Source organism: Podarcis liolepis (genome assembly GCF_965112155.1).
Source record: "Podarcis liolepis genome assembly, chromosome: 8".
NCBI classification, from domain to species: domain Eukaryota; kingdom Metazoa; phylum Chordata; class Lepidosauria; order Squamata; family Lacertidae; genus Podarcis; species Podarcis liolepis.
Window position 1 is genome coordinate 87641773 of NC_139560.1, and position 26015 is coordinate 87667787.

Genomic DNA, 26015 nt, shown 5'->3' on the forward strand with positions numbered 1-26015 from the left:
AGGAGCCATCTTCACGGAAACCTTGGCCTCCACAATCTTTTTAAGCAGGGGCCAAGCCCCCCACCCAATGTTGAGGGGGAAGAGGAGCCCCCCTCCAGAAGATGTGTGCTCAACCACCTGCTTGCCCCACCCCTGCCGCAAGAACCAGGCCAAGGCCTCCACCATGAGGCCCCACTGAGGCCTGCCACAGCCGCACTTGTGGAAGCACACCTGCAGCCCCAACGGAGGCCCTGCGGCGGAGGCCCCCACCCAGCTGCTGTGGCGGCCAAGCATGGAGCCCAACTTCCAGCACAAGGGCCACTGGGGTCTCACAATCTGGGGGCCAAGTCGGTGCCTCTGGTCCCTGGCATGTTTGTTTAGGCTCTACCTCAAGTCTGCCGCTGGCCCTGCATTGCAAGAATAAGTGGGCGACTGCCAAACAGTTGAGAAGTTGCTCCATTGCTCCAAATATGGCAATTAATTCATGGGCTGACACTGATTTTATCACTTCAAAATTAAATATTTGGCTAATAATTACCTCCCAGCCAAGACCAGCAACAAACTCTTCATATGCTTGGCTTCCTTTTGAATTGGACAATATTGAACATTTATCTTCCTGTCCTTCAGCAATGTAAAATACTGCAATCTTGTGAGTTTCCCGGCTGCAATTGGAAATAACAAAAAAACCAAAGCAACCATAAATGAAACTATTAACATTGATTTTTGTAAATATGTGAATATTCTGAAAATGACCTGTGATATGAAGTAGGGTCACGCTAAAATGTTTTGGAATGATTTTCAGGGGAGAGTGAACTTACCCACAGCAATGGTGGAGTTGGTAGCTTCCACTTTCCTACCTGAATGGCCTAGACACAGGGTTGGGGGAAAGCGGCAGCAGCCATTTCTTTCCTGAAATGCTTTTGAACAACACCACGTCCAGGGAATTCAGAGATAAAAGAGTGGCTGCTGATAAGAGCTCCGCTGCCAGAGGCAGAAACATCCCCTCACAAGATACTCATACCATGTGCCACCTAACATCCTCCCCACACCCAAATTTTACCCTCTTCACCATGTCGCTCCAATTTTTGAGCCATTTTTTAATAAAAAAAATCACTCTGAACATTCCGCTTGGCCCTGGTGTCTTGCAGTACTGTATTTTTATTTATTAAATTTTTATCTCATCTTTTTCAAAGGAGTCCAGGGTGACAAACACTGAAGTGATATAAAACATGGCAGTGAAATTAAAACACTTAAAAATAAATACTTAAATGCATCAGGCTTACAAAAGAGTAAAGTATGGATTTTCAGCTGCAACTGCCAATGAAAATAGGAGTGAACTCTAGTGAAATAAACTGAGATAAAAGTATAATGATGGCCGGCTGACCATACCCAACTTTCACATACAGTGATTTGCACAAATCACTCTAAAACGAAAACTCTCTCTCTTTGTTTGCATCTGCATGTAATGCTAATCCATAATTTAGTGACACATGCAGGCGTAGGAAGGAACCACACTGCACATCCTCCTTCCCTCTATTCTACTCATGTGCCCCAATCTCCGCTGTCTTAAATCTTGGCTTGTCATGTTGATTGGACCAGGGATTGTGACTTCTCTCTAGCTGCAGTCAATTTCTAAAACAGCCAATAAACCTGGCTTGTTTAAACTCTCAAGTTAGGTCCAGACTCTCAAGTCCCTGGTCCAGACAACACAACATGCCAAGAAGGATGGAAATGGAAATGCTGCCAAAATCCACCTCAAGGCCAAATAATAGGAAGAGTGGGCAATTTGGAGCACATGTGGCAAAGGTTTGCTGCAACTCGTTCCCCATCAGGTACATCTTACTAAACCTTGGTTTTGTGTGGTGTGCAAATGCCGCCTGCGTGACCATATTTTAAGATCATTTAAAGAATACAGTGTATGGTATTTAACTAAATTTTTCCCAGGGTAGACTCACTGAAATTAATTAACACATATAAGCTAGGCACATTAATTTTAATTAGTCCACTCTGAGTAAATCTTAACTGAATATTATCAAATAAAATAGTAAATCAATGATATTCATAAAAGCAGAAAAAATATAGTTCATTCTTAGAAACTGCCAGAGAGCCACAATCTGGCCTCCTTACTCACAATAGTGATGCAGTTCCTAGGTGCAGTTGGGCCCAGGACCAAACTTTCTGAATAAGAGATGTAGCAGACAGTAATGCAAAGGAAGTCAGCCAAAGGTCTACAAGAAGGGTTCTGGCTAAGATAGGCTCCACAAGGAGTCAATAGCACCCACATTGTAGGCAAATGCAATGTAATGGTTAAGAAGCGACATAAGATGGGTTACCAAGAATTGGATAGTCAACTTAGCAAAGATGCAGCTATTGGCATATGCTGCAACATGCTACAATTTTTGAGTGCATATACTGAAGGAGGTGCCTAAAGAACAGTGTGCTACTTACATTTGAGGTCTTCAATTGTAATGGAATTGTTTTCCCATTTCTGCCCTCTATTTAAATCTGGCTTTCATATTATATATGTAGTGAATCTTTATTGTGGAATAATATGCTACTACAGTGGTGCCCTGCAAGACGAATGCCTCGCAAGACGAAAAACTCGCTAGACTAAAGGGTTTTTCGGTTTTGCATTGCTTCGCTAGACGAATTTCCCTATGGGCTTGCTTCGCAAGACGAAAACGTCTTGCGCTTTTTTCTTAAAGCCGCTTGAAGAGGCGCAGTTGCGACGGACCGTGCTTCGCAAGACGAAAAACATCGCAAGACGAAAAGACTCGCGGAACGAATTAATTTTGTCTTGCGAGGCACCACTGTAATTATTGCTAAGACTCCTTTTGTTCCTTTATTTTAGAAAACATCTACCTCACCAAATTCATATTTGGTACTGTTTAATTCTCAATTAGATTTTTGCACCCTAAATTGACCAAAATAGGATTTTTGAGTGAGTGCAAATGGGAGCCACCAGTCCTGGTCACTTACTGTGCCCTCTCTTCAAATGACAGAAAGAGTAGAACATAGGAGCTTACTAAGCCACCTTATACCACTGCAGACCATTGGTTTATGCAGCTCAGAATTGTCTACACTGACAGACAGAAACTCTACAGGATTTCAGGTAGGGAATCTTTTTCCAGTCCTACCTGGAGTTGCTGGGGATTCAACCTGGGACCTCATTTAGGAAAACAGATGCCCTACCAGTGAGCTTTAGTGTTCCGTGTAGAGTGAAAGCGCACACATATACACTGTGCTTTTCCAAGAGATTTATGTCAAAATCAGATTCAAGAGAATTAATCTGAGCCTTGAAAAAGAGCTGAAAGACTTCCTCCTTCAGCTCTATGTACTTTTCAAGACAGAACCGCGCCCCCCCCCCCCATCTCATGATGAAGAGAAGAGTTTGGATTTGATATCCCGCCTTTCACTCCCCTTCAGGAGTCTCAAAGCGGCTAACAATCTCCTTTCCCTTCCTCCCCCACAACAAACACAAACAAAGGGAGCAGGGGATTTTAGAGGCTTCATGGACACCAGGGAAAGGATTCACAGGTACCAGGTTGTTGCTTATGAATTTTAGAGGCTTCATGGGCATCATGCTGTTGACCCTGGGCCAAAATACAGTGGTGCCTCGCAAGACGAAATTAATTCGTTCCGCAAGTCTCTTCGTCTTGCGAGTTTTTCGTCTTGCGATGCACGGTTTCCCATAGGAATGCATTGAAAATCAATTAATGCGTTCCTAGGGAAACCGCCTTCAGACCAGGTCCGGGGACAGTCTGTCCCCGGACCTCTTCTGAAGGCTGGGGGGGCGGGGACAAGGGCTTTTCTTCCCACCCCCAGCATTTTAAAAAACCCCGGGACAGCGGAGGACTTCTCCGCTGTCCGGGCGATCTTAAAATGCTGGCGGGCGGCATTTTAAAATCGCCCCGGGACAGCGGAGGACTTCTCCGCTGTCCAGGGCGATTTAAAAGCCCCTGGGAAGGCAGGCAGGGGGGACAAAGACTTTTGCCCCCCGCCCGCCTTCAGAAGAGGTCCTGGACCTCTTCTGAAGGCGGGCGGGGGGCGAAAGTCTTTGCTCCCCCCCACCTGCCTTCAAAAGCCCTCCAGGACAGGCAGGCAGGGGGGAGCAAAGACTTTCGCCCCCCGCCCGCCTTCAGAAGGTGTTCCCTCCCCGCCGTCCGGCTTCGGAATGATGCTCCGAAGCCGGGCGGCGGGGGCAGGTGTTCCCTCCCCGCCGCCCGGCGGCGGCGGGAGGAGGCGTTCCCACCCCACCGCCCAGCTTCGGAGGAGGTCCGAGGACAGTGGGGAAGACGCGCTGCGCTTCCCCGCTGTCCCGGATATTTCCCTATGGGCTGTCGTCTTGCGAAGCAAGCCCATAGGGAAATTCGTCTTGCGAAGCGCCTCCAAAACAGAAAACCCTTTCGTCTAGCGGGTTTTCCGTCTTGCGAGGCGTTCGTCTTGCGAGGTACCACTGTACTGCTTGGAGAGCTCTAGTTTACGCTTAGTTTATGCCCCAAATTCTACATCTTAAGCTTTTCTTCATACTTTTTCAACAAACTGAGTCAAAGTTAAAATTTAGACCCTCCACAAATTTAGTACTTGAAGCCAATCCAAAATTGTTTAAGGATCAAATGTGTTCTAATATGGAATTTCTTCAAAAATACCCACTTACAATTCCTATTTAAATTGGACCAGCTACAACAACATATAATATTTAAATAAAAATAAACCTAACACATTTCAGTTTTCCATAAACATAAAATAATAAACTGGACCTCATTCTGTAAATGTATCCATTAGTAGTTGCCTAGCTAAAAACTTAACTCACCATTGCCTCGAGTCCAAGTTTTTCAGCTCTCTCAACAATTTAGAATTTTTCTTCAGTAGATGAAAGCTTTTTCTATGGATATATGGAACATGTTATGGTGGGAAAGCTCCACGATACATAAACATTTTAATTTCCAGAAATCTCTCAAGTAACCAACAGGGAAAATTATAAAAGCATTTACATTATATAATTTTGAAAATATCAATATATTTATTACAATAAAAAGCCTGAAGTTTGAATTGTTGTTTCCTCCACCTGCCAGTAATCCATCATTCCAAATCCATTTCCCAATCCACTACTATCTCCTGGGAATCACTCAGGATTCCACACCCAGATTACTTGGGTGAAACAGAGTCCTGCTGTGCCATGCAAGTATGAGGAGCGCTTGATTGGCCAGTATGTTCTCAATCCCTCTACTATTTGTATGCAACTATAAATATGTAAATATGTCATCTTTCCCTTTTTAAAGTAGAAAATAACCTCATCCCACAAAATTCCAACTGAAAATACGGTAAAGTTGAAACCAGATCTTTCCAAATTATTCCCTACCCCCCTTACTTTCCTTTGCAAAGGCATGGGGAAATAGTTTTCTGACTGGGGAACGGCGGGGAGATCTCTTGAGTCAAATGGCATTTGAGAAACACAGAACAATACAGTGGTACCTCGGGTTAAGTACTTACCGTATTTTTTGCACCATAACACTCACTTTTTCCCTCCTAGAAAGTAAGGGGAAATGTCTGTGCGTGTTATGGAGCGAATGCCTACGGGTGGCGGGGTGGGGGATTCGGTGCAGTCATGAGCAGAGGATCCATGGTTCCCCTTCCTTCCCTCCTCTGTGGCTCGCTTTGAAACAGCAAAGCGGGAGAGGAGCCGCTTACACAGGTGTAAGCAGCTCCTGTCTGGTTGGCTGCTTTAAACTGTGCTCTCTGTCCCTCTCTCCTCCCCACTCAGCTCGCTAAACAGCAGCAAAAGTTTTCAGCTCTCTAAGCCGGGGAGGAGGGAGAGAAGCAGAGCCTGCTTGTTTTAAAGGCACAAAGTGGGAGAGGAGAGGAGCCTTCTCCTCTTATACACCTCTTCTGCATTATTAGCAGCATCCTTCTCCACACACCTCACGTATGCTCCTTTTCCCTTGAGTGCTTTTCCTTCCCTCCCCACTTAAAACGTGGTCACAAAGCACGGATTCACATGGATCCTCAGGATTTTTGCATTGGGCTACCCCAAACTCACCGTCAGATCACATGTCTGTGGCCACAGCATGAACCACAAAAATCATACACCCACTGTTTCGTTTAGAATATTTTTTTCTTGTTTTCCTCCTCTAAAAACTATGTGCGTGTTATGGTCAGGTGCGTGTTATAGAGCGAAAAATACGGTAATTCGTTCCCGAGGTCCGTTCTTAACCTGAAACTGTTCTTAACCTGAAGCACCACTTTAGCTAATGGGGCCTCCTGCTGCTGCTGCACCACCGCCACGTGATTTCTGTTCTCATCCTGAAGCAAAGTTCTTAACCCGAAGCACTATTTCTGGGTTAACGGAATCTGTAACCTGAAGCGTATGTAACCTGAAGAGTATGTAACCCGAGGCACCACTGTACTAACAAAGAGTCTTGTGGTGCATTAAAAACAAACAATGGTATAATGGCATATGCTTTTATTAACTAGAGACCCTAGTCCAGTGATTCACAAACTTTTCTTCTCAAAGACCACTTGAATATTGCCAAGTCTTGACAGACTGACTTGTGTTGTGCTAGCTGCTGTATGATTTTTAATTATATTTTTATTGCTTTTTTATTTCTTATATATTGTATTTTATTGATAAATTTTATTCTATCAATTTTCAGTTCATTTATTTGGATAAATTTAACTTCCTAATTCTAGCTTCCAATTATGCTACTAATTCTCTCTACTCCTTTCAAGCTTAATAATGCATGAAGAAAAACATGAAAGGATGGGGAAATTTGTTCTTTTTTTGGCGATGTATTTCCATTACCTGAAGCAAATATTTTATCAAGGCTAATTCTATTTTTTTTTAAATGATATTTATTGAAAAGAGATTTTTTTTAAAGTTACAAAGAAAAAAGACAAAAACAGAAAAATAAAAAAAAAAAATAAAACCATCGTTTTCAAATTCTCCACTTTCATTACCTTCTTTCCACGACCTCCTCCTCCTCCCAATCTCTTGTATCTTGATTAATAATTGTTGCAACAAATCCTTTCCATAATTCATAATATTCTGTCATTACATTACCTTACTCTATTTTCATCTTATCTTATAAGATACCTTAAAACTTAAATCTTAATTTTTACCAACTTCTCATAACCATTACCTTTTTACCAAATTCTTAAAACATTTTTACAAGGGCCAAGTAATTTCATTTCAACATTTTTCCAACGTTCATCAATTTTATAAAACATTTCTAATGATAAAAAACGAAAATAAAAACAATCCAATCTTCCTCCAGCGTCCCCTCCCCCCGGTCCCAGGATTGTCAGTCCTTTTTATCCCATTAGTCTGGCACATTATATCCGAGGCCTTCAAATCTCTTCCATGTCCCTTCCGCAGCTCTTCTTCATATTTTCCTTTCACTTGTGGGAACTCCAGCTTGGTACTGTTTTTGACCCTTTTCAACAAATCAGCCCCTTTCCCATAGTCCAGACTAGACTCCACGTGGTATTTTAAGACATGTTTCAAATTCCCTCCAAATTTGGAAGTCCCAACAGCTCCAAACCTCTGACGGCACATTGCCAGATTCGGAAAGTCTAATTCTAGCCTCCCATCAGGTAAAAGACACAAAAGAATGGCAATAGCTTATTAGTGAGTTTATCTGGCACGATAAAAAGTCAGAGTTTTAAGCTGTTTCTATTTTATTTGTAAGCCGCCTTGAATCCCCGTAAGGGAAAAGGCGAGATATAAATAAATAATGTTGTTGGCATCCAACTGTCTTGAGAGACAATGGCGTGTGCCTCCAGGGATGAAGTCAAACTGGTGCATTAGCAGCACTGAGGTGACCTCCCTGGAGTGCAAACCTGGGCAGTGTTTATTATAAAGTAACAACAACAGTTGAGTGCAACTACTATGTACAGAAAAGGGGCTTTGCATTTGTGTTTCAGTTGTCCCATCTCTTGACTCTTTTTTACTGTTTCCTCTTTCTGGCTGCTAATCCTGTCAACTCCTTACAAGTGGGCTCCTCTTTCTTCCTCTTGCTCTGTCTTTCACACTTGATAGATAGAACAGCCACTGCTCCCTCCGTTCACAGTGGCTGTTCCTGCTATTCTTTACAGACATGCTGCAAACCACCTGCATATATCCTGTGGACCACTGGCAGTGTGTGGACCACAGTGTGGGACCCCCACTGCTGTAGTAGTAGTTACTTTTATTATTAGTAGTAGTAGTAGTAGTAGTAGTAGTAGTTTCCAAGTCACCTTCAAAGAGTTAAAAGAAACTCTGCAAATCTAGCTTCTGGCCAGTCTGGGAGCCCAGAAGCACCCTCCCTTTCAAAAGATTTTCTGCTTTCCACTGGGTAGAGGTGCTTTTCTGAAAATGGGGACTTCCATTTGGATGGAAAGATAGTATTATTTCTAATAATAACAGTAATCTAAAACCCTACTTACCTTTTGTCCCAAGAATTCATTCCCAAGTCATTTAGCAAGAGCCTACATAAATGAAATGGCGCTTGGAGCTGTGCAGGTCTTGGTGCCTTTTGACTTTCAACTTTCATACTGAGATTGAAACTGCATCCATGTGCATACTCCTTTTCTATGCAACTCTGCTGCATTATTGCTTCTAGTATATTTTTCTCTTGGTCATGGTTCATGACATATGGCGATGGCGATGGCTCATTCAATTTTAGTTGTGGGTGTAAAAGGCACTCAGGACTACTATTGCCAATCCTCTCTAGCAATTTATCAAGAGCATCTTCTCCTTCATATATTTGAATGAAGTCCATTGGAGGCTCAAAGTTCTGCTCATAATTGTCCAAAACTGCAGTGGATATTCTTTTATTTTGATTTGGTAGACCACCAACTAATGGTCCATGCATCAGCCTTCCATCCCATGAATACTTCCCTGAGATATCTCTAACAATTACTCTTACTTCTGAGAATGCTGCTTCTGGTTCATTGTCTATCTCCTTTTCAGAAGGAATTTGAAGATAAGATATAAGAGTACTGTCATTAAATACAAACAGTTGTAAATTTGGGCTTCTGAAAACTTCAGAAGACAGTTCTGAAGAGTCCACGTATGAGTTGTTGTGATTCTCACTAATAAGGCTGTGAAGAACAGCAGGTCCTCCATTCAGGGGATAATGGCCCAAATTGTTTACTAGATGTGCCATTATCATTCGTGCAGTCAAAGGTATTAATTCCAAACTCCTCCTCCTCCTCTCTGAAAGTAATAAAAAATAAATAAGCAAAATAAGCCAACTAAAATATGCACAAAGATCAAGGTAAATCATGTTCATATATGGCTCTGAAATTTGGGGGATGATGCATACTCTGATTTGGAGTCAATCAGCACAAATTTTAGGATACTAGAAAGATCTAAAAGCACATCATCTGCAGTCCGGAAAGTAGAGAAAGACCTATTCCTAATATATTTGAGGATAGTGATTAAGTTATTTACTCACTGGTTGAATATTAAGCCAGTGATGCAAATGAAGAATCAGGAATGTACTCCAATAAATTGATAAACAGTAATTTATTATCATTGTTGTTGTTGTTTGTTGTTGTTTAGTCGTGTCCGACTCTTCGTGACCCCATGGACCAGAGCACGCCAGGCACTCCTGTCTTCCACTGCCTCCCGCAGTTTCGTCAAACTTATGCTGGTAACTTCGAGAACACTGTCCAACCATCTCATCCTCTGTCATCCCCTTCTCCTTGGGCCCTCCATCTTTCCCAACATCAGGGTCTTTTCCAGGGAGTCTTCTCTTCTCATGAGGTGGCCAAAGTATTGGAGCCTCAGCTTCAGGATCTGTCCTTCCAGTGAGCACTCAGGGCTGATTTCCTTAAGAATGTATAGGTTTGATCTTCTTGCAGTTCATGGGACTCTCAAGAGTCTCCTCCAGCACCATAATTCAAAAGCATCCATTCTTCGGTGATCAGCCTTCTTTATGGTCCAGCTCTCACTTCCATACATCACTGCTAGGAAAACCATGGCTTTAACTATACGGACCTTTGTTGGCAAGGTGATGTCTCTACTTTTTAAGATGGTGTTTAGGTTTGTCATTGCTTTCCTCCCAAGAAGGAGGCGTCTTTTAATTTTGTGACTGCTGTCCCCATCTGCAGTGATCATGGAGCCCAAAAAGTAAAATCTCTCACTGCCTCCATTTCTTCCCCTTCTATTTGCCAGGAGGTGATGGGACCAGTGGCCATGATCTTCGTTTTTTTGATGTTGAGCTTCAGGCCATATTTTGCGCTCTCCTCCTTCACCCTCAATAAAAGGTTCTTTGATTCCTCCTCACTTTCTGCCATCAAGGTTGTGTCATCTGCATATCTGAGGTTGCTGATATTTCTTCCTGCAATCTTAATTCCGGCTTGGGATTCATCCAGCCCAGCCTTCCGCATGATGAATTCTGCATATAATTTAAAGAAGCAAGGAGACAATATACAGCCTTGTTGTACTCCTTTCCCAATTTTGAACCAATCAGTTGTTCCATATCCAGTTCTAACTGTAGCTTCTTGTCCCACATAGAGATTTCTCAGGAGACAGATGAGGTGATCAGGAACTCCTTTTTCTTTAAGAACTTGCCATAGTTTGCTGTGGTTGACACAGTCAAAGGCTTTTGCATAGTCAATGAAGCAGAAGTAGATGTCTTTCTGGAACTCTCTAGCTTTCTCCATAATCCAGCGCATGTTTGCAATTTGGTCTCTGGTTCCTCTGCCCCTTCGAAATCCAGCTTGCACTTCTGGGAGTTTTCGGTCCACATACTGCTTAAGCCTGCCTTGTAGAATTTTAAGCATAACCTTGCTAGCGTGTGAAATGAGTGCAATTGTGAGGTAGCTGGAACATTCTTTGGTACTCCCCTTCTTTGGAATTGGGATGTAGACTGATCTTCTCCAATCCTGCTGAGTTTTCCGCACTTGCTGGCATATTGACTGTAGGACCTTAACAGCATCATCTTTTAAAATTTTAAATAGTTCAGCTGGAATATCATCACTTCCACTGGCCTTGTTATTAGCAGTGCTTTCTAAGGCCCATTTGACTTCACTCTCCAGGATGTCTGGCTCAAGGTCAGCAACCGCACTACCTGGGGTGTACAAGACATCCTGGGGTGTACAAGACTTTCTGATATAATTCTGGTATAATTCCTCTGTATTCTTGCCACCTCTTCTTGATGTCTTCTGCTTCTGTTAGGTCCTTACCACTTTTGCCCTTTTTTATGGTAATCTTTGTACGAAATGTTCCTTTCATATCTCCAGTTTTCTTGAATAGATCTCTGGTTTTTCCCATTCTATTATTTTCCTCTATTTCCTTGCATTGCTCGTTTAAGAAGGCCTTCTTGTCTCTCCTTGCTATTTTTTGGAAATCTGCATTCAATTTCCTGTATCTTTCACTATCTCCCTCGCATTTTGCTTGCCTTCTCTCCCCCGCTATTTGTAAGGCCTCGCTGGACAGCCACTTTGCTTTCTTGCATTTCCTTTTCATTGGGATGGTTTTCGTTGCTGCCTCCTGTATAATGTTACGAGCTTCCATCCATAGTTCTTCAGGCACTCTGTCCACCAAATCTAAATCCTTAAACCTGTTCCTCACTTCCACTGTGTATTCATAAGGGATTTGATTTAGATTATATCTTACCGGCCCAATGGTTTTTCCTACTTTCTTCAGTTTAAGCTTGAATTTTGCTATAAGAAGCTGATGATCTGAGCCACAGTCAGCTCCAGGTCTTGTTTTTGCTGACTGTATAGAGCTTCTCCATCTTAGGCTGCAGAGAATATAATCAATCTGATTTCGATGCTGCCCATTTGGTGATGTCCATGTGTAGAGTCGTCTCTTGTGTTGTTGGAAAAGAGTGTTTGTGATGACCAGCTTGTTCTCTTGGCAGAACTCTATTAGCCTTTGCCCTGCTTCGTTTTGAATTCTAAGGCCAAACTTGCCAGCTGTTCCTTTTATCTCTTGATTCCCTACTTTAGCATTCCAATCCCCTATAATGAGAAGAACATCCTTCTTTGGCGTCATTTGTAAGTCTTCATAGAATTGGTCAATTTCAGTTTCTTCAGCACCAGTAGTTGGTGCATAAACTTGGATTACTGTGATGTTAAAAGGTCTGCCTTGGATTCGTATCGAGATCATTCTATCATTTTTGAGATTGCATCCCAGTACAGCTTTTGCCACTCTTTTGTTGACTATGAGGGCCACTCCATTCCTTTTACGGGATTCTTGCCCACAGTAGTAGATATGATGGTCATCCGAACTGAATTCGCCCATTCCCGTCCATTTTAGTTCACTGATGCCCAGGATGTCAATATTTATTCTTGCCATCTCATTTTTGACCACATCCAACTTACCAGCGTTAATGGTTCTTACATTCCAGGTTCCTATGCAATATTTTTCTTTACAGCATTGGACTTTACTTTCGCTTCCAGGCATATCCACAACTGAGCGTCCTTTCGGCTTTGGCCCAGCCGCTTCATCAGCTCTGAATCTACTTGTACTTGTCCTCCACTCTTCCTCAGTAGCATGTTGGACGCCTTCCGACCTGAGGGGCTCATCTTCCAGCGTCATAACTTTTATATGCCTGTTGTCTTTGTCCTTGGAGTTTTCTTGGCAGGGATACTGGAGTGGCTTGCCGGTTCCTGCTCCAGGTAACTTCCCTGGTATCTCCAAATAAGCATTCCTCCCCAGAACGCCTGGAGTGTGGGGTAAAGTGCTGTAGTGATAGAGGCAATCAGGTGGAGATACCATGCACAAGTGAGGTCTCCTGCTCATCCAAGCTACCTCCATCTAGCTATGGACCTTCTGATATCTTAATAGCATAGGCTAAAGCTAAATAGTAAATGTGTTATAGCTAGATAAAAGTTCTTGCAAAACACCCACTTTTCTCATAGACAGCTCTCTAGAACTGTCTCTTAATGTATTAAAGCTAAAATGTCTTGTTGTTCTTCAAAGTAGATCCTGGATTCAAGATGGTGACGACAATGGCAGCATTAATGGCAGTTTTATGGTTTTAGCGCCATTGTTTTAAATGTTTTTAAACGTTTTACAGCTTAGGCTTATTGCTGCACCATTCTTCCCACCTTATTCAATTTACTTCAAAGTATTTATTACCTTCAGCAACAGTGAGTAAGTTGCTCAGATCCGCAGAAGACTGAAACTGCATGGGTTCAGAATTCCTAACATTTCCAAGTGGCAAAAATGGATCATAGATATCACTAGAGAGGTCTGCAAGGCTTAAGAGGTAATGACTTTGCTGTGTATATGTGTTTGAGCCATGAACACAACTATGCAGGACCTGGAAAAAGCAAAAGGAAAATGAGAAATAGATTGTAACAGAAAATACTACACTATACTGTTGTTCAGTAGGTTGCACGTTGGCTATATCCAAAACTCCTCCAATGGTACCACAAACATTAAAAAAATAAATGTGACAAATAAATACTTGTTCTTGGGAGCTTCAGCTAGAAGTTGAAGAGAAGCAGACAGGGTCTCTTGGCCCGACAAAGGCATGTCAGGCTCCTAACACTGACATTGAGCCAGGTCAAATGCAAGACATCATGATGCCTGCTAATGGGCAAGACTGTACACTTCCATTCTCTTTGTGCCTGAAGCAGGCTCTAAAGCTATCTGAGAATAGTCTCAGATAGTTCACTTCATTCCTGGTTCAAATGAAATGACAATTGCATTAGGGATGGCATGCCCAACATTTTGTCCTGAATAATCTCATCACAGCAGGATGCCACTTTTTCAGGATCTAGGTCTATTCTGCTTCTGCCATGTCTGAACCAAGCAATAGTGGAAAACCTCTAGGCATCAGAGGTTGGTCACCAAGCTATCCATGCCCATCTTTTCTGTGTCTGATGTCATATATGAATGACATCAGCCATGGTGCACTTCAAGCCAAAGCTGCTGCGGAAGACTGCACTCTCAATTCTTCTTTTCCAACCACAAACTGATTTGAATCTGGGGCTCCAAAGAAATAATTGGGAACACTGCTCACAATTCTTTTTTCGCAGCTGCAGACTGAAGTTACAACCACCCAACACCATATTATTTATTTACTTTATATATTTAAAATCATTTCAATATCGCTTTATACAGGGGTTGGGAAACTATGGCTCCCGGGCCGGATCAGGCCCACCTGGGTCCTAAATCCAGCCCATGTCGCGAAGTTGGAACCTGCTGCGAAGCCGAGACTCCTGGCGATGGCGATGGAAGGAAGAGGCCAAGTGGCGGCAGCTCTGCCACTCAAACGCCTACCTGGTTTACCTTAGCGGAGGTTTGATTGGCAGAGACACCCCCACGACATGCTGAGGTAAACCAGGCACGGTGTTTGATTGATAGAGCCGCTGCTGCTTGACCTCTTCTGCCTGCCGCCGCTCAGCCTCTTCCTCCCGTCGCTTCCCTGGTGCTCCTGTGAGCTCGCTCTGCCTACCCACGAGAAGCGTTGGTGGTGGTGGTAGCCCCTGGGAAGGTAAGTGCAGTGGCTGGGGCTGAGGGTGGGGAGAGGAGGACTACTTGCCCCTCTCACCTCTTCTTCTAGCCCCCCCCCCCCCGGTGCCGCTTCTCTGGCCCACCACAAGGTCTGAGGGACAGTAGACCAGGCCACTGCTAAAAATTTTTGCCAACCCCTGACTTAATATTTCAGAAATTTCGTAAGTGGTGTATAATCCAAAAAACAAAGAAGACACCATTAAAACAATGGGCCCACGGATGTCAGGTGAGTGGCTCTGCCCACTTATCCTCCAGCTGGATCCAACCCCACCCTTGAGATAAAGGAATCATGTGGACACACTGAATGGCATGGTTCCTACTTGCGCCAGTTGATTGACTCATTTTGTTTTCTTAAAAGTTGATTAAATGTTAAAAATGCAGCACAGTGAATAACAAAATAAAATTATGTATAATGCTTGGCAATGCTTAATTCCTAACGACCTTTGAAAGCATGTGGAGGCTTGTTTGTCCAGGAAAAAAATGGAAGCGTATAAAATAATGCATCCATTTAAAAACTGAGGATACCGATAGTTTGAGTACATTTATAAATAAGATTTTGCTTTTCCTAAATAAAGCATTTGAAAACAAATAGTTTCTCCACTCCCATTGTTCTGCCCAGACAATGAGGTCCAGCGCCGAGGGCCTTCTGGCTGTTCCCTCACTGCGAGAAGTGAGATTACAGGCAACCTGGTAGAGGGCCTTCTCGGTAGTGGCGCCCACCCTGTGGAATGCCCTCCCATCAGATGTCAAGGAAATAAACAACTATCTTGATTTTAGAAGACATCTGAAGGCAGCCCTGTTTAGGGAAGTTTTTAATATTTGATGTTTTATTCTGTTTTTTATCTATTGGAAGCAACCCAGAGTGGCTGGGGAAACCCGCCAGATGGGCAAGGTGGAAATTATTATTATTATTATTATTATTATTATTATTATTATTATTATTATTAATCAACTTTTTTATTTGTCTCAGTAAGTACAAAATGATGTATAAAAAGATGCTCAGAAAGATGCAAAGGGCAGGAATGAGAAACCTGTTTCAGCCCAATATCCAGACTACAACTTTCCCAACCTTCCAGTGTCTACATTCCAATGGTGGATAGTGGGGGAAAGCTCAAAAGAAAAAATGTAGACACCAGGCACACAGCACTCTTCCCCCGCCTCTCTCTCATGGTTACTCATGCATTCCCACAGGCAGGCAGGCACACGCGCGCGCGCGCGCGCACACACACGCACACACACACACGCGCGCACACACACACACACACACACACACACACACAGCATTTCTGGGCCTTTGCACTACAGTGCTGGGGAGTAGGTGGCTGGAAAGATCATTCTGCCTGTTCTTTAGAGAGGTCTCTAAAGAGCAGGCAGATGGATTTTTATCTCTGCATCTTAGCACTAAACACCACAATGCTAAGAGTGGAGATAAACCCTCTGCCTGCTCCTTAAAAGGCAGAATTTTCACCCACCCCAGGACTGGAGCATGGTCGGGAGAAATGCTGCCTTTTACTGCTAAAGAGCACATGAAGTCAGGTGATTGGCTGGTGGACACCATTTCTCCCTAATGGACTTAATTAGGTTCATGGGCTGGGGTTCTCTACTGCTACTGTAGGGGTTAGTTTCCACTCAAATCCATTGAATCAAGCAATCTGAATAAGACACAAAATAAGTTAACATTTTTTAGGATTAGTGGATTTAATCAAATCTAGCTCAAAAGCAGACAATATCCCACTAATATTATAGTTTACTGCTTAATAATTTTGCCTTTGATCACAACAAACAACACAATTAAGCAATAGGAGGAGAAACATGTACTTACCCTATATATGTAATCAAGCAATGGAGCTTTAGAAGAATGCTGATCTTCAAGACTTGAAATAAACACAGGCTCCAGCAGCATTTTCATGGGTAATGTCATACACCAGTCCAACAAACAAAGTAATAACGAAACTATAAACTAAATCAGAAATATGTAGATTACATTAGTTCTACTTAGAAAATATGAAAAACTTGATAAAGTAAGGGAAACCACATATGCAAATGAACGCTGCATGTAAGCTTCCTTGAGCTGATTCGTCAGATACTAAAGGTCAGTCTGTTACCATTGATGTTAATATAAATAAAGATGTATGTATATATTTGTTCCACTATAAGTCTTCACAGAAATATTGACAGAATTTAGCCCATGTTAATTACTGCAAGTTTTCACCAGATATATGGAGCACTATTTAGGAATATACCTGACTATTCTGGTGCATCAGGTATGTGCTATATGTAATTAATATAAAAATAACAAATCCTCAGCCTGGATTCAGAGGAGCTATTTAGGAAACCTAGGCTTGAGACTCCATGTAATTGGTGGATAAAAGAAAATGTAAATAAGTTTACTACTACAACATTAATAAATTTGGCAAATTTAAATTTCTTAAAAATCAGAACAGATGGGTGATCATTCTTTTAATTAATAAAAGGTTTTCCATTTTTAATGCTATTGCCACTTTAAGCCATGCTAAAGTCAAAACGTGCCTGACACCATCAGGATATACTAAGCCAGGGGTCGGCAATTTTTTTAAGCAGCGGGCCAGTCCACTGTCCCTCAGACCTTGTGACGGCCCAGAGAAGTGGCACCGGGGGGGGGGGGCTGGAAGAAGAGGCAAGGGGAGCAAGCAGTCCTCCTCCCCACCTCCACCCCCACCTGCTGCGCTTACCTTCCCAGGGGCTGCCACTGCCACCACCACCTCGGCTGCTGTTTCTCGTGGGAAGGCAGAGCGAGCTCGTCCGCTCCGCTCTCTGGCCCACAGGAGCACCAGGGTGGTGGCGGCGGGGGGAGGAAGAGGCAGCGCCTGGTTTACCTCAGCGCAGTGACATCTCTGCCAATGAAACGCCGCTGAGGTAAACCAGGTGCAGTGTTTGAGTGGCAGAGCCGCTGCCGCTCGGTCTCTTCCTCCTGTCACCAACGCTGGGAGTCTCGGCTTCACTGTTGGTTCCGGCTTCCGTCGCAGGCCGGATTTAGGTCCCAGATGAGCCTGATCCAGCCTGGGGCTGTAGTTTGCTGCCCCCTGTACTAAGCCCACCTGGATTATATGGATAACAGGGGTTTGGGCTCTGGCACTGACAGCCCGGGGTAAGATTTGGGTGAAACTCTGCAAAAAAAACTTGCACAAGTTGTTCTGTTTGATGTTGAAAATATTGATTTCTTAATGCTGGGTTCAAAAAAATAGGGGTTGTTTTATACATAGGGGCGTCTTATACACCCAAAAATAAGGTATTCACTTGTGTATGTATGGACAGTGTTGACATGCATAAAGTAATTGAGTTCATACACTGTACAGCTCCAGAAAAGTATTTCAGCTTTGGGGTATAATCTATGTTTATGTAAATGCTTATTCTTGTTGGATTTATGATGTGCTATCTTTTAGAAAAATAGAATTGTAGGATGGAAGAGACCCCAAGGGTCATCGAGTCCAACCCCCAACAATGCAAGAATTGCAACTAAAGGATCTATGACAGAGGGCCATCCAACCTCCTGAGGGAGACTATTCCACTGTCAAACAACTCTTACTGTCAGAAAGTTCTTTGTGATGTTGAGACAGAATCTCCTTTCTTGTAACTTGAAGCCATTGCTTCAAGTCTTACCCTCCTGAGCAGGAGAAAACAAGCTAGTGCCCTTTTTCATGTGACAGCCCTTGAGATATTGGAAGATGATTATCATATCTCCTTCTCTAGGTTAAACATACTCAGCTCCTTCAACCATTGCTCATAAGGCTTGGTTTCCAGACCCTTGATCATCTTGCTTGGCCTCCTCTGCACACCTTCCAGCATGCCAACATCCTTCTTAAATTGTGGTGCCCAGAATTGACACAATATTCCAGGTGTGGTTTCACCAAGGTAGAATTGAGTGGTACTATTACTTCCCTTGATGCAGCCTAGACTAGCATTAGGGTTTTTTTGCTGCTGCGTCACAATGTTCACTCAGTCTCAGTCAGTTTTATTGCACATAGCCAAAGGCTGCCGCAATGTACACAGAATTATTTGACAATTAAAAGAAAATATACTGAATTGGTAAAAAAAGACTTAAAAGGACTTAAAACATTTATATTATTAAAACATTACGTCCTCTAAACAAAGCTATAAAAGTACCCCAATGTACAAATAAAAACATTAAACAATAAAATTCATAAGCTAAAATCATCACATGATCACTAATGTTTAAAACAATATCAATTAATACAGTGTGCAATTTATACTCAGAGTTTGGTGACAAAGATAGAGCATAGCCTGAGGTAGATAGATGGGATCAAATAAATTCATCTCCTTTGCAATTAATGGCTACCTTGGCTATATAATTTGCTCTAATTTTCCTAGCAGCAGTTGCAAAAAGTGCTACCCGCCAGGTCACATACTTATCTGTGTCTGCAAGGAGATATAACATCATGTCAAGGGGGTTCTGGTCAGGGGACCCTGTCATTATAGGTACCAAAAATCTTTTTCTTGCATCATTATATAACGGACAGTGCAAGATATAATGCATAAGGTCCTCTACTTCAGAACATCCCCTAATGCAAACACGTTCGTTTTTTGGTATGCCTCTGTGTCTCCCATCTCTATAAGCAGAGCTTATTGTATTTAGTCGTAGCTCTGTAAAAGCTTTTCGAAGCTGTGCAAAAGTCAGTTCATTAAAATAAGATATGTGTTCATTGACCTCTCTAAGTTTGAAATACAATGGGGCGCATGTAGATGTGCACATAGAGTTTAGATCGTTTTTAGTTGCCACTGCCCTTATGGTTCGTTTAAAAACATTTTTCTGTGAATATAAGCGGAGTTCTTTAATCTCAGTCACTGAGAGGTCATATTTACCCATCAGTTGGGCAGCATGGTGTACCCAGTTTTTAAGGGGTAATCCATTTGAGAGCTCAATCAGGCATTTTTTTTGTAGCCTAGTGTTGTCCATCTGTTGAACTCTAAACCAGTAACAGAAAATTCTTTTATCTATTTGGCTCTCTATGTTCAACATGCGAGTTTCCAACCTGACCATGGCAGATTGCACGTCTTTGGGTAAACCTAAAAGAACTCTTAAAAAATAATTCTGTGGGGGTTCCAGACCGGAGACCTTTGAGGTACCCCAAACCTCTGCACCATATAAAATCTGGGCCATTGTTTTTGCTTTATACACAAATAGAGCTGGGTTGACCAGATTTCCACCTTTACAGGCAGCAAATTTCAGAATGGCTTTTGCTGATTTAAAGGCTTGCAATTTAATATTGGATAGCTGTGTATTCCAAGATGCAGTTTCTGAATAAATCAACCGCAGATATTTAAACGTATTTACTTGGTTTATGATGTGTTCATCCAGGTGCCAAACATGCTTTTTAGAACGCTTCCCAAATACAATGACCTGTGTCTTATCATAGTTTATAGTTAAAACATTCCTCGTGCAATATGAACATAATTTTGCAAGCAGCCGTCTCAGGCCCACCTGGGTTCTAGATACAAGTACTAGGTCATCAGCATACATTAAAACTGAGAGTTTTTGGTCAAGAATTGTGACAGGGGCAAACTGTAGGTCCTCCAGTTCTTTAACCAGGTCATTAATATAAAAATTGAACAGGAAAGGTGCCAAAACGCATCCCTGTTTGACTCCAGTAGTTGTCTTAATTCTAGTGGTGAGATGGCCAGCCAGATCCACCTTTACTTGTATTGATGTGTCAGTATATAATGTTTTGATGAGAAATAATAGACGGAGGTCTATATTTGTCTTTTCCAATTTTTGCCACAATGCGTGTCTTGGGACCGTATCAAAAGCTGACTTTAGATCGATAAAAGCAACATATAATTTTTGCTTCAAATTATGGATGTATTTACATAGCAGAAAGTTCAGCACAAAGCACTGGTCCAATGTGGATTTCCCTCTTTGGAAACCTGCCTGGACTTCAGATATCACCTTATTTGTATCTGCCCATTCTTCTAGTCTCCCAAGAAGGAGCCTGGCATATAGTTTGGAGGCTACATCTAGCAAACTAATGGGTCTATAATTGGCAGGGTTTTTCTTATCGCCCTTTTTATATATTGGGGCAATTATACTCAACTTCCACCCATCAGGTATACGACCTGAGCTGTTAATGTATGAAAACAATTTTGCAAAAATGGGTGACCAGAAATCAGGTCTTATCTTATAGATCTCCACATGACCTGGAAGCTGTATGCCGGCTCCCTCGGCCAGTAAAGCGAGATGAGCGCAGCAACCCCCGAGTCGTCCGCGACTGGACTTAACTGTCAGGGGTCCTTTACCTTTAACTTAATGTAGTATTTCCCCAGCTGTATTCCCATTTACGTGCAATGTTATCTGAGGTGATTATGGGGACAGTGGGCTCATTGAATGCACTCCCTAAAATGGCTTTCCCAATCATTCTTAACAATAGTTCCTTCCAGGACAGGAGCTGTTATTTTTTCCAGTCTTGCAAGTATATCCCAGAATTTTGCTGGATTCTTTTGCAGGAGTGCAAGACCTAGTTCCTTCCACTGTTCCTCAAAATAGACCCGCACACCCATTAGTCTCTTGTAATTCCTGTGCATTTCATAGAATTGTGAAGGGATTGTAGAAGAATTACTGATGTGATAAGATCTTAAAACTTTTCTCATCTGCCTTTTTAGAATTATGCATTCCTTATCATACCATATATTGTCCCTTTTGATTTGATAATTTTCTGGCAGGGATACCTTAAAAAAAGATATAAGGGAATTTACTAATCATGTATATAGTTCATTTTCTAGTTCAATGCTGGATACTTGCAGCAGTTTATTAATTTTGAAACTCTTTGTTTTTAAACCTGTTTGCAACAAGGGGTTCCATTTAATTCTCTTGTTTGATGTTAGTAATGCTTGTTCAAAATTTAGATGAGTAGTGTGTTTTATGGTGGCAGTATTAAGCCACTGCAGGGAAAATCTGAGTGGCTGATGGCCACTGCCAGCTACTGCGTCTACTGTGAAGAAATGAAATGATGATTGGAAGAGATGAGTAATCATCACATAATCTACTACACTTGCACCAGAATTTCTTATGTACCATAAGTAAATTCTCCTTCTGAGTTATCTAGTTGGGAGCCTTTAATTAATGTTAAGTTTAACTTTGTGGCTAATGCAAAGAAAGTAAGGCCAGAGTCATTAATCTTCTTGTCTATAGATTTTTGAATTTCCAGATCTTCCCACAATTCAATTAGGCTTCCAAGGGCCCTTGTAATGGCCTGATTACTTAGACATATCTGCACATTAAAATCACTAGCTACCACTAATGACGTCAAGGGAAATTTGTGTTCCAGCAGTCTGGATCATAATATTGTGAACTCTTAGGGGGAACATAGATACAGTCATACCTCGGGTTACAGACGCTTCAGGTTGCGTTTCTTTTCTTCTTCTTCTTTTTTTTAGTTGTGGACTGCTGAAACCCAGAAGTACTGGAATGGGTTACTTCCGGGTTTCGGCAGTCGCGCATGCGCAGAAGTGCCGAATCGCAACCCACACATGCACAGACGTGCAGCTGCGGGCTGCGAACACTACAGGTTGCGAACGTGCATCCCGCACAGATCATGTTCGCAACCCGAGCATCCACTGTATTGCTAAAAATATAAGAATGGCTTGCATTTTTTATAAGAACAGCCATCCATGGTGGATGGCACCAGCCCTTTAAGCTGAGTAGTTGAGACTGAGCGGGAGGTAGATATCAGTATCGCCAAACCTCCACTTGGTCTACCCCCTTTAGAAGAGGGAAGTGCACTCGATGCATATGCCGCATAACCAGGGAACCATATTTCTTGCATTTACCAAGTTTCTTGAAACAACAGGATTTGAAATTTATTTATATAGTCAAAAAAATCACTATCCTCCAGCCAGCCAAGTTCCAAGACAGACAGGAGACTTCAGTTTTTAGTTTTACTGGTTGTCACTGTTGTGTTAGAGTAGGCTTCCTCAACCTTGGCCCTCCAGATGATTTTGGCCTACAACTCCCATGATCCCTAGCTAGCAGGACCAGTGGTCAGGGATGATGGGAATTGTAGTCTCAAAACATCTGGAGGGCCGAGGTAGCCTGTGTTAAGAGTCTTGATTTCAGTGATCTCTTTTGTAGTTTCTATTGGTCCATTCACTAGCCAATGGGGATTGTATTGCAGCTGATGTACTTCTACAGAAATGGTAACTTTCCTTTCCAGGTTTCCTTCTCCTAGTTCATGCGGCTCCAGTTTCCTCATCTCTGACCAATTTTCTGTTGCGCTTGATGAGAAATAGCATTATTATTTCTGGAAGGTGTCTCAAAGGGGATCAAATCACCCTGGAGCATAGCGTTGGTGGTTCTGTCAGGTTTTCATTGTGTAGGCCAGGCATGTCCAACTTCAAGTAGACTGTGATCTACTATCCAGTATCAAAAACTGGCACTGATCTACCACACTCTTCCATTGTCATTTGGGCAAGGAGTAAGGTGTGGGTGGCCTGGAAAATCCCTTTCTTTCCTTAGCACAGATTTGTGTTTCGATTCCATTGCCTTCTTCCACGTATTGCCGAAATGGAGGTGACAGCTGATTAAGCCACAGGCCGCTCTGTATGGAGGAGGAAGGAAAGGTGCTCTCCTTTTATCCAGCCTCATTCTGAATGCGGAACATCAGCTCCCCCACACCCCACTTTCCTTTGCTCCCAAGGGGACCACTGTACCCTTTCCCTGCTGCACCCAGCGAGGGTCGCCCAGCCAAAGGCAGCCTCCTTAGCACAGCAAAGTGGGAGAGGCGTGTGCTCCGGAGCTCACGGGAGGGCGAAAGCAGAGGCACAACCTCCCTCCTCCAGTCACCTCGCAAGCCCCATTCAGCCCGCTGGCGCGTGCTCACAGGACAGTGAAAGTGGAGCCACAACTCTCTCCTGCAGCTGCTTCGAAAGCCCCATTCAGCTCCAGCTGCGAAGGAGGAGCAAAGGCTGACTGACGATAGTGCGGTCGACTGAAATCCATCCAGGGATGCCACTGTATCCTTTCTCTTGGATGATCAAGAAGAGCAGGTGACAGCAAAGGCTGCAAGGTTTTTAGCTGGGGCAATCAGAGTAAGATCCACTATTTGACTATTGATTCAAAACCCTAAAATGTATTTCATATAATTGACTTTTTATTTCTATTCTTTGTATATCGTATTGTTGTTTTATTGCTATGGCCAATGGCTGACGCAAATAAAGATTCATTCATCTAGCGATTGACCTGTTGGACATGCCTGGAATGGTGCCACTGAGTCTGGGTCCAACTCAGGATTGCTCCGGTCTATTAGTCTTTCTCTTAACGTGCCCAGTCTTTCTAAAATAGCTTTTTGCTCGGTTTGAGGTAATTGGTTGTATGAACCTATTCAGTGCTCTTCTTCAGAAATTCTAGAATTGTTAAGTAGGTCTTGAACATAATCCTTCTCCATGGAATTTACTGGAGGAAGGTGTAACTTGATGCACTGATGTTCATTGCCGGAAGAAATCCAAGGCACTTCTTTTAAGGTACGGTTTTCAGTCAGACAGGATGGCCCTGGGTTGTATCCTTCCATGCTGAGAGTTGTTTAGGGTCAGGAGAGGTTTCTTCACTGTGTCCAGAAAGACTCGGTTAGGTGACACACCAACTCTGGCCAAAAAAATATTTCCTCTTTAGGAGCAGAGATGGATTCTATCTGACCTAAATGTTATAATGCATTTTTGTGCTAAAGGATGGGCATATAGAACTTTAATAAATGATAGGTCAGTCTCCTTTGCTGATAAATGTAAAGCATGCTAAGGTCTTTCAAGGCCCAAGTTTTTGTGTTCCACTGAAATATATTTTTCCTGTAGGGGTGAATGGTTAGGGCTATCCTATTTGCCTGAAGGATTAAATTTGAATCTTTTGGGGAGCTGCTGACTATGAAGAGTGGAAACGTTGACCAGCTACATTATTATTTGGTGTTTGGTTTAGGAGGGAACATTTTTTCAACAGATAACAAACTATTTATCTTATTTGAAATGCTTCTGAACTCTATAAAGATATTTTTGACTGTTACAGCCACCAGATCATATTGTTCAGCAAGGAGTGCTCTATTACTTGGTAGAGAGGTGGGGTTTTTAATTTCTTCCTGGCCACTTCCACCTGTGTGGTTATTGTTATTGTTAGGATTACTGGTATTTTCAGCATATGGTTGCTGGACGTTCTATTTCTAGAACCTTGAAGGTAGGAATTGTAGGTTTATTATCATCCAAAAAAGCGCATCCATTTTGAGCTGTTTTGTTTGGGGGTGGGGTGGGAGAATGGCTAGAATTACTTCACGAGCACTATCTGGAGCCCATTTCGTTTAGCTGCTGATTAAACATTAGGGTACATTCATAAACTACATTCATATATCTCTCTATATAAGAATATGTGTGATCAAATGCTATATCTACAAAAAGTAAGTTTAAAAAGAATGAATTATTGAAGTGAGAATATGTTATCCTAAAATCTGTTATCTTAAGTTAGGCCTGTCCATCAGGAAAATAAAAAGCCAAGCCAAGCAATAGTTAATAAATAATGGCTGCTAAATGCAAAACCACAGAACAATAGACTTCATCATATAAAGAAATGATTTATCTGTATGAGGCAAGCCAGTTCAGATGTACAGTAAAGCCTGGTGTTTATCTTTAAGAAGCCTCAAGGGCTCAGATTTTGGCAGAATGTGCTAATGTCCTTTCCCTTTTGTTCCAGACTCCTCGGGCTCTCCTTTCACTGCACAGGTCTTACTCTTTATAGCAGCAGACCACACTTCTTAGTACTCTGTTCAGCTCAAACAGAGAAAAGTTCTAGTATATTCTCCTTAAGTCCCCACTCCCACTGGATGTTCCAACTGAACTCCCAGCCTGCACGACCCAGTAGGTCCTAAAGGTTTTTGAAATTGGCCTTCCTAAAGTCCAGAGTGCATGTCCAACTGCACTCAGCTTTCCTTTGCATCTGTATCATGAAACCCAGGAGGACATGATCACTTCCTTCCGAGTGCTTCCAAAAAGTGTATTTTCATGATACGCTTACTCTGATATTAAAGGCTGCGGGTGTACTAGTCAGTAAATAAGTCTACTAGAATATTTTTGAAGAAAAGAGATAGACGATAGACATTTTTTATTATTTATTTATACCAGGGGTTGGCAAACTACGGCCCCTGGGACAGATTAGGCCCACCTGGGTCCTAAATTTGACCCGCGCTGTGAAGCCAGAACCCGCCGTGAAGCCGAGACTCCCGGCGATGGCAATAGGAGGAAGAGGCTGAGCGGTGATGGCTCGGCCACTTAAACGCCGCGCCTGATTTACCTCAGTGGCATTTGATTGGCAGAGACATCCCCATGCCGTGCTGAGGTAAATCAGGCGCAGCGTTTGATTGGTAAAGCTGCCGCCGCTCAGCCTCTTCCTCCTGCCCCTGCCGCCACCCTGGTGCTCCTGTGGGTCAGAGAGCGGAGCGGAGGAGCTCGCTCTGCCGACCCATGAGAAGAAGCAGCAGCGGTGGTGGTGGCAGTGGCAGCCCCTGGGAAGGAAGGTAAGCTCAGCGGCTGGGGCTGAGGCTCTTCTTCTAGCTTC

General features: G+C 42.7%; 1 protein-coding gene across 17 annotated transcripts in view; it reads right to left on the minus strand.

Moving 5' to 3' along the window:
* Positions 1-26015, minus strand: part of RALGAPA2 (Ral GTPase activating protein catalytic subunit alpha 2) — a 203393-nt gene that overhangs the window by 70682 nt on the left and 106696 nt on the right. For all 17 annotated transcript variants that reach the window (XR_014529577.1, XR_014529578.1, XR_014529579.1 and 14 more), the window contains 5 exons: positions 16260-16397; positions 13055-13238; positions 8404-9175; positions 4793-4864; positions 518-641 (listed from right to left, as the gene is read on the minus strand). Coding sequence is in view for 12 of the 17 variants with exons in the window: in XM_083518967.1 (XP_083375093.1) it covers positions 518-641; positions 4793-4864; positions 8404-9175; positions 13055-13238; positions 16260-16397 (1290 nt within the window). In the remaining 5 variants the exon portion in view is untranslated. The remainder of the gene's footprint in view (positions 1-517; positions 642-4792; positions 4865-8403; positions 9176-13054; positions 13239-16259; positions 16398-26015) is intronic.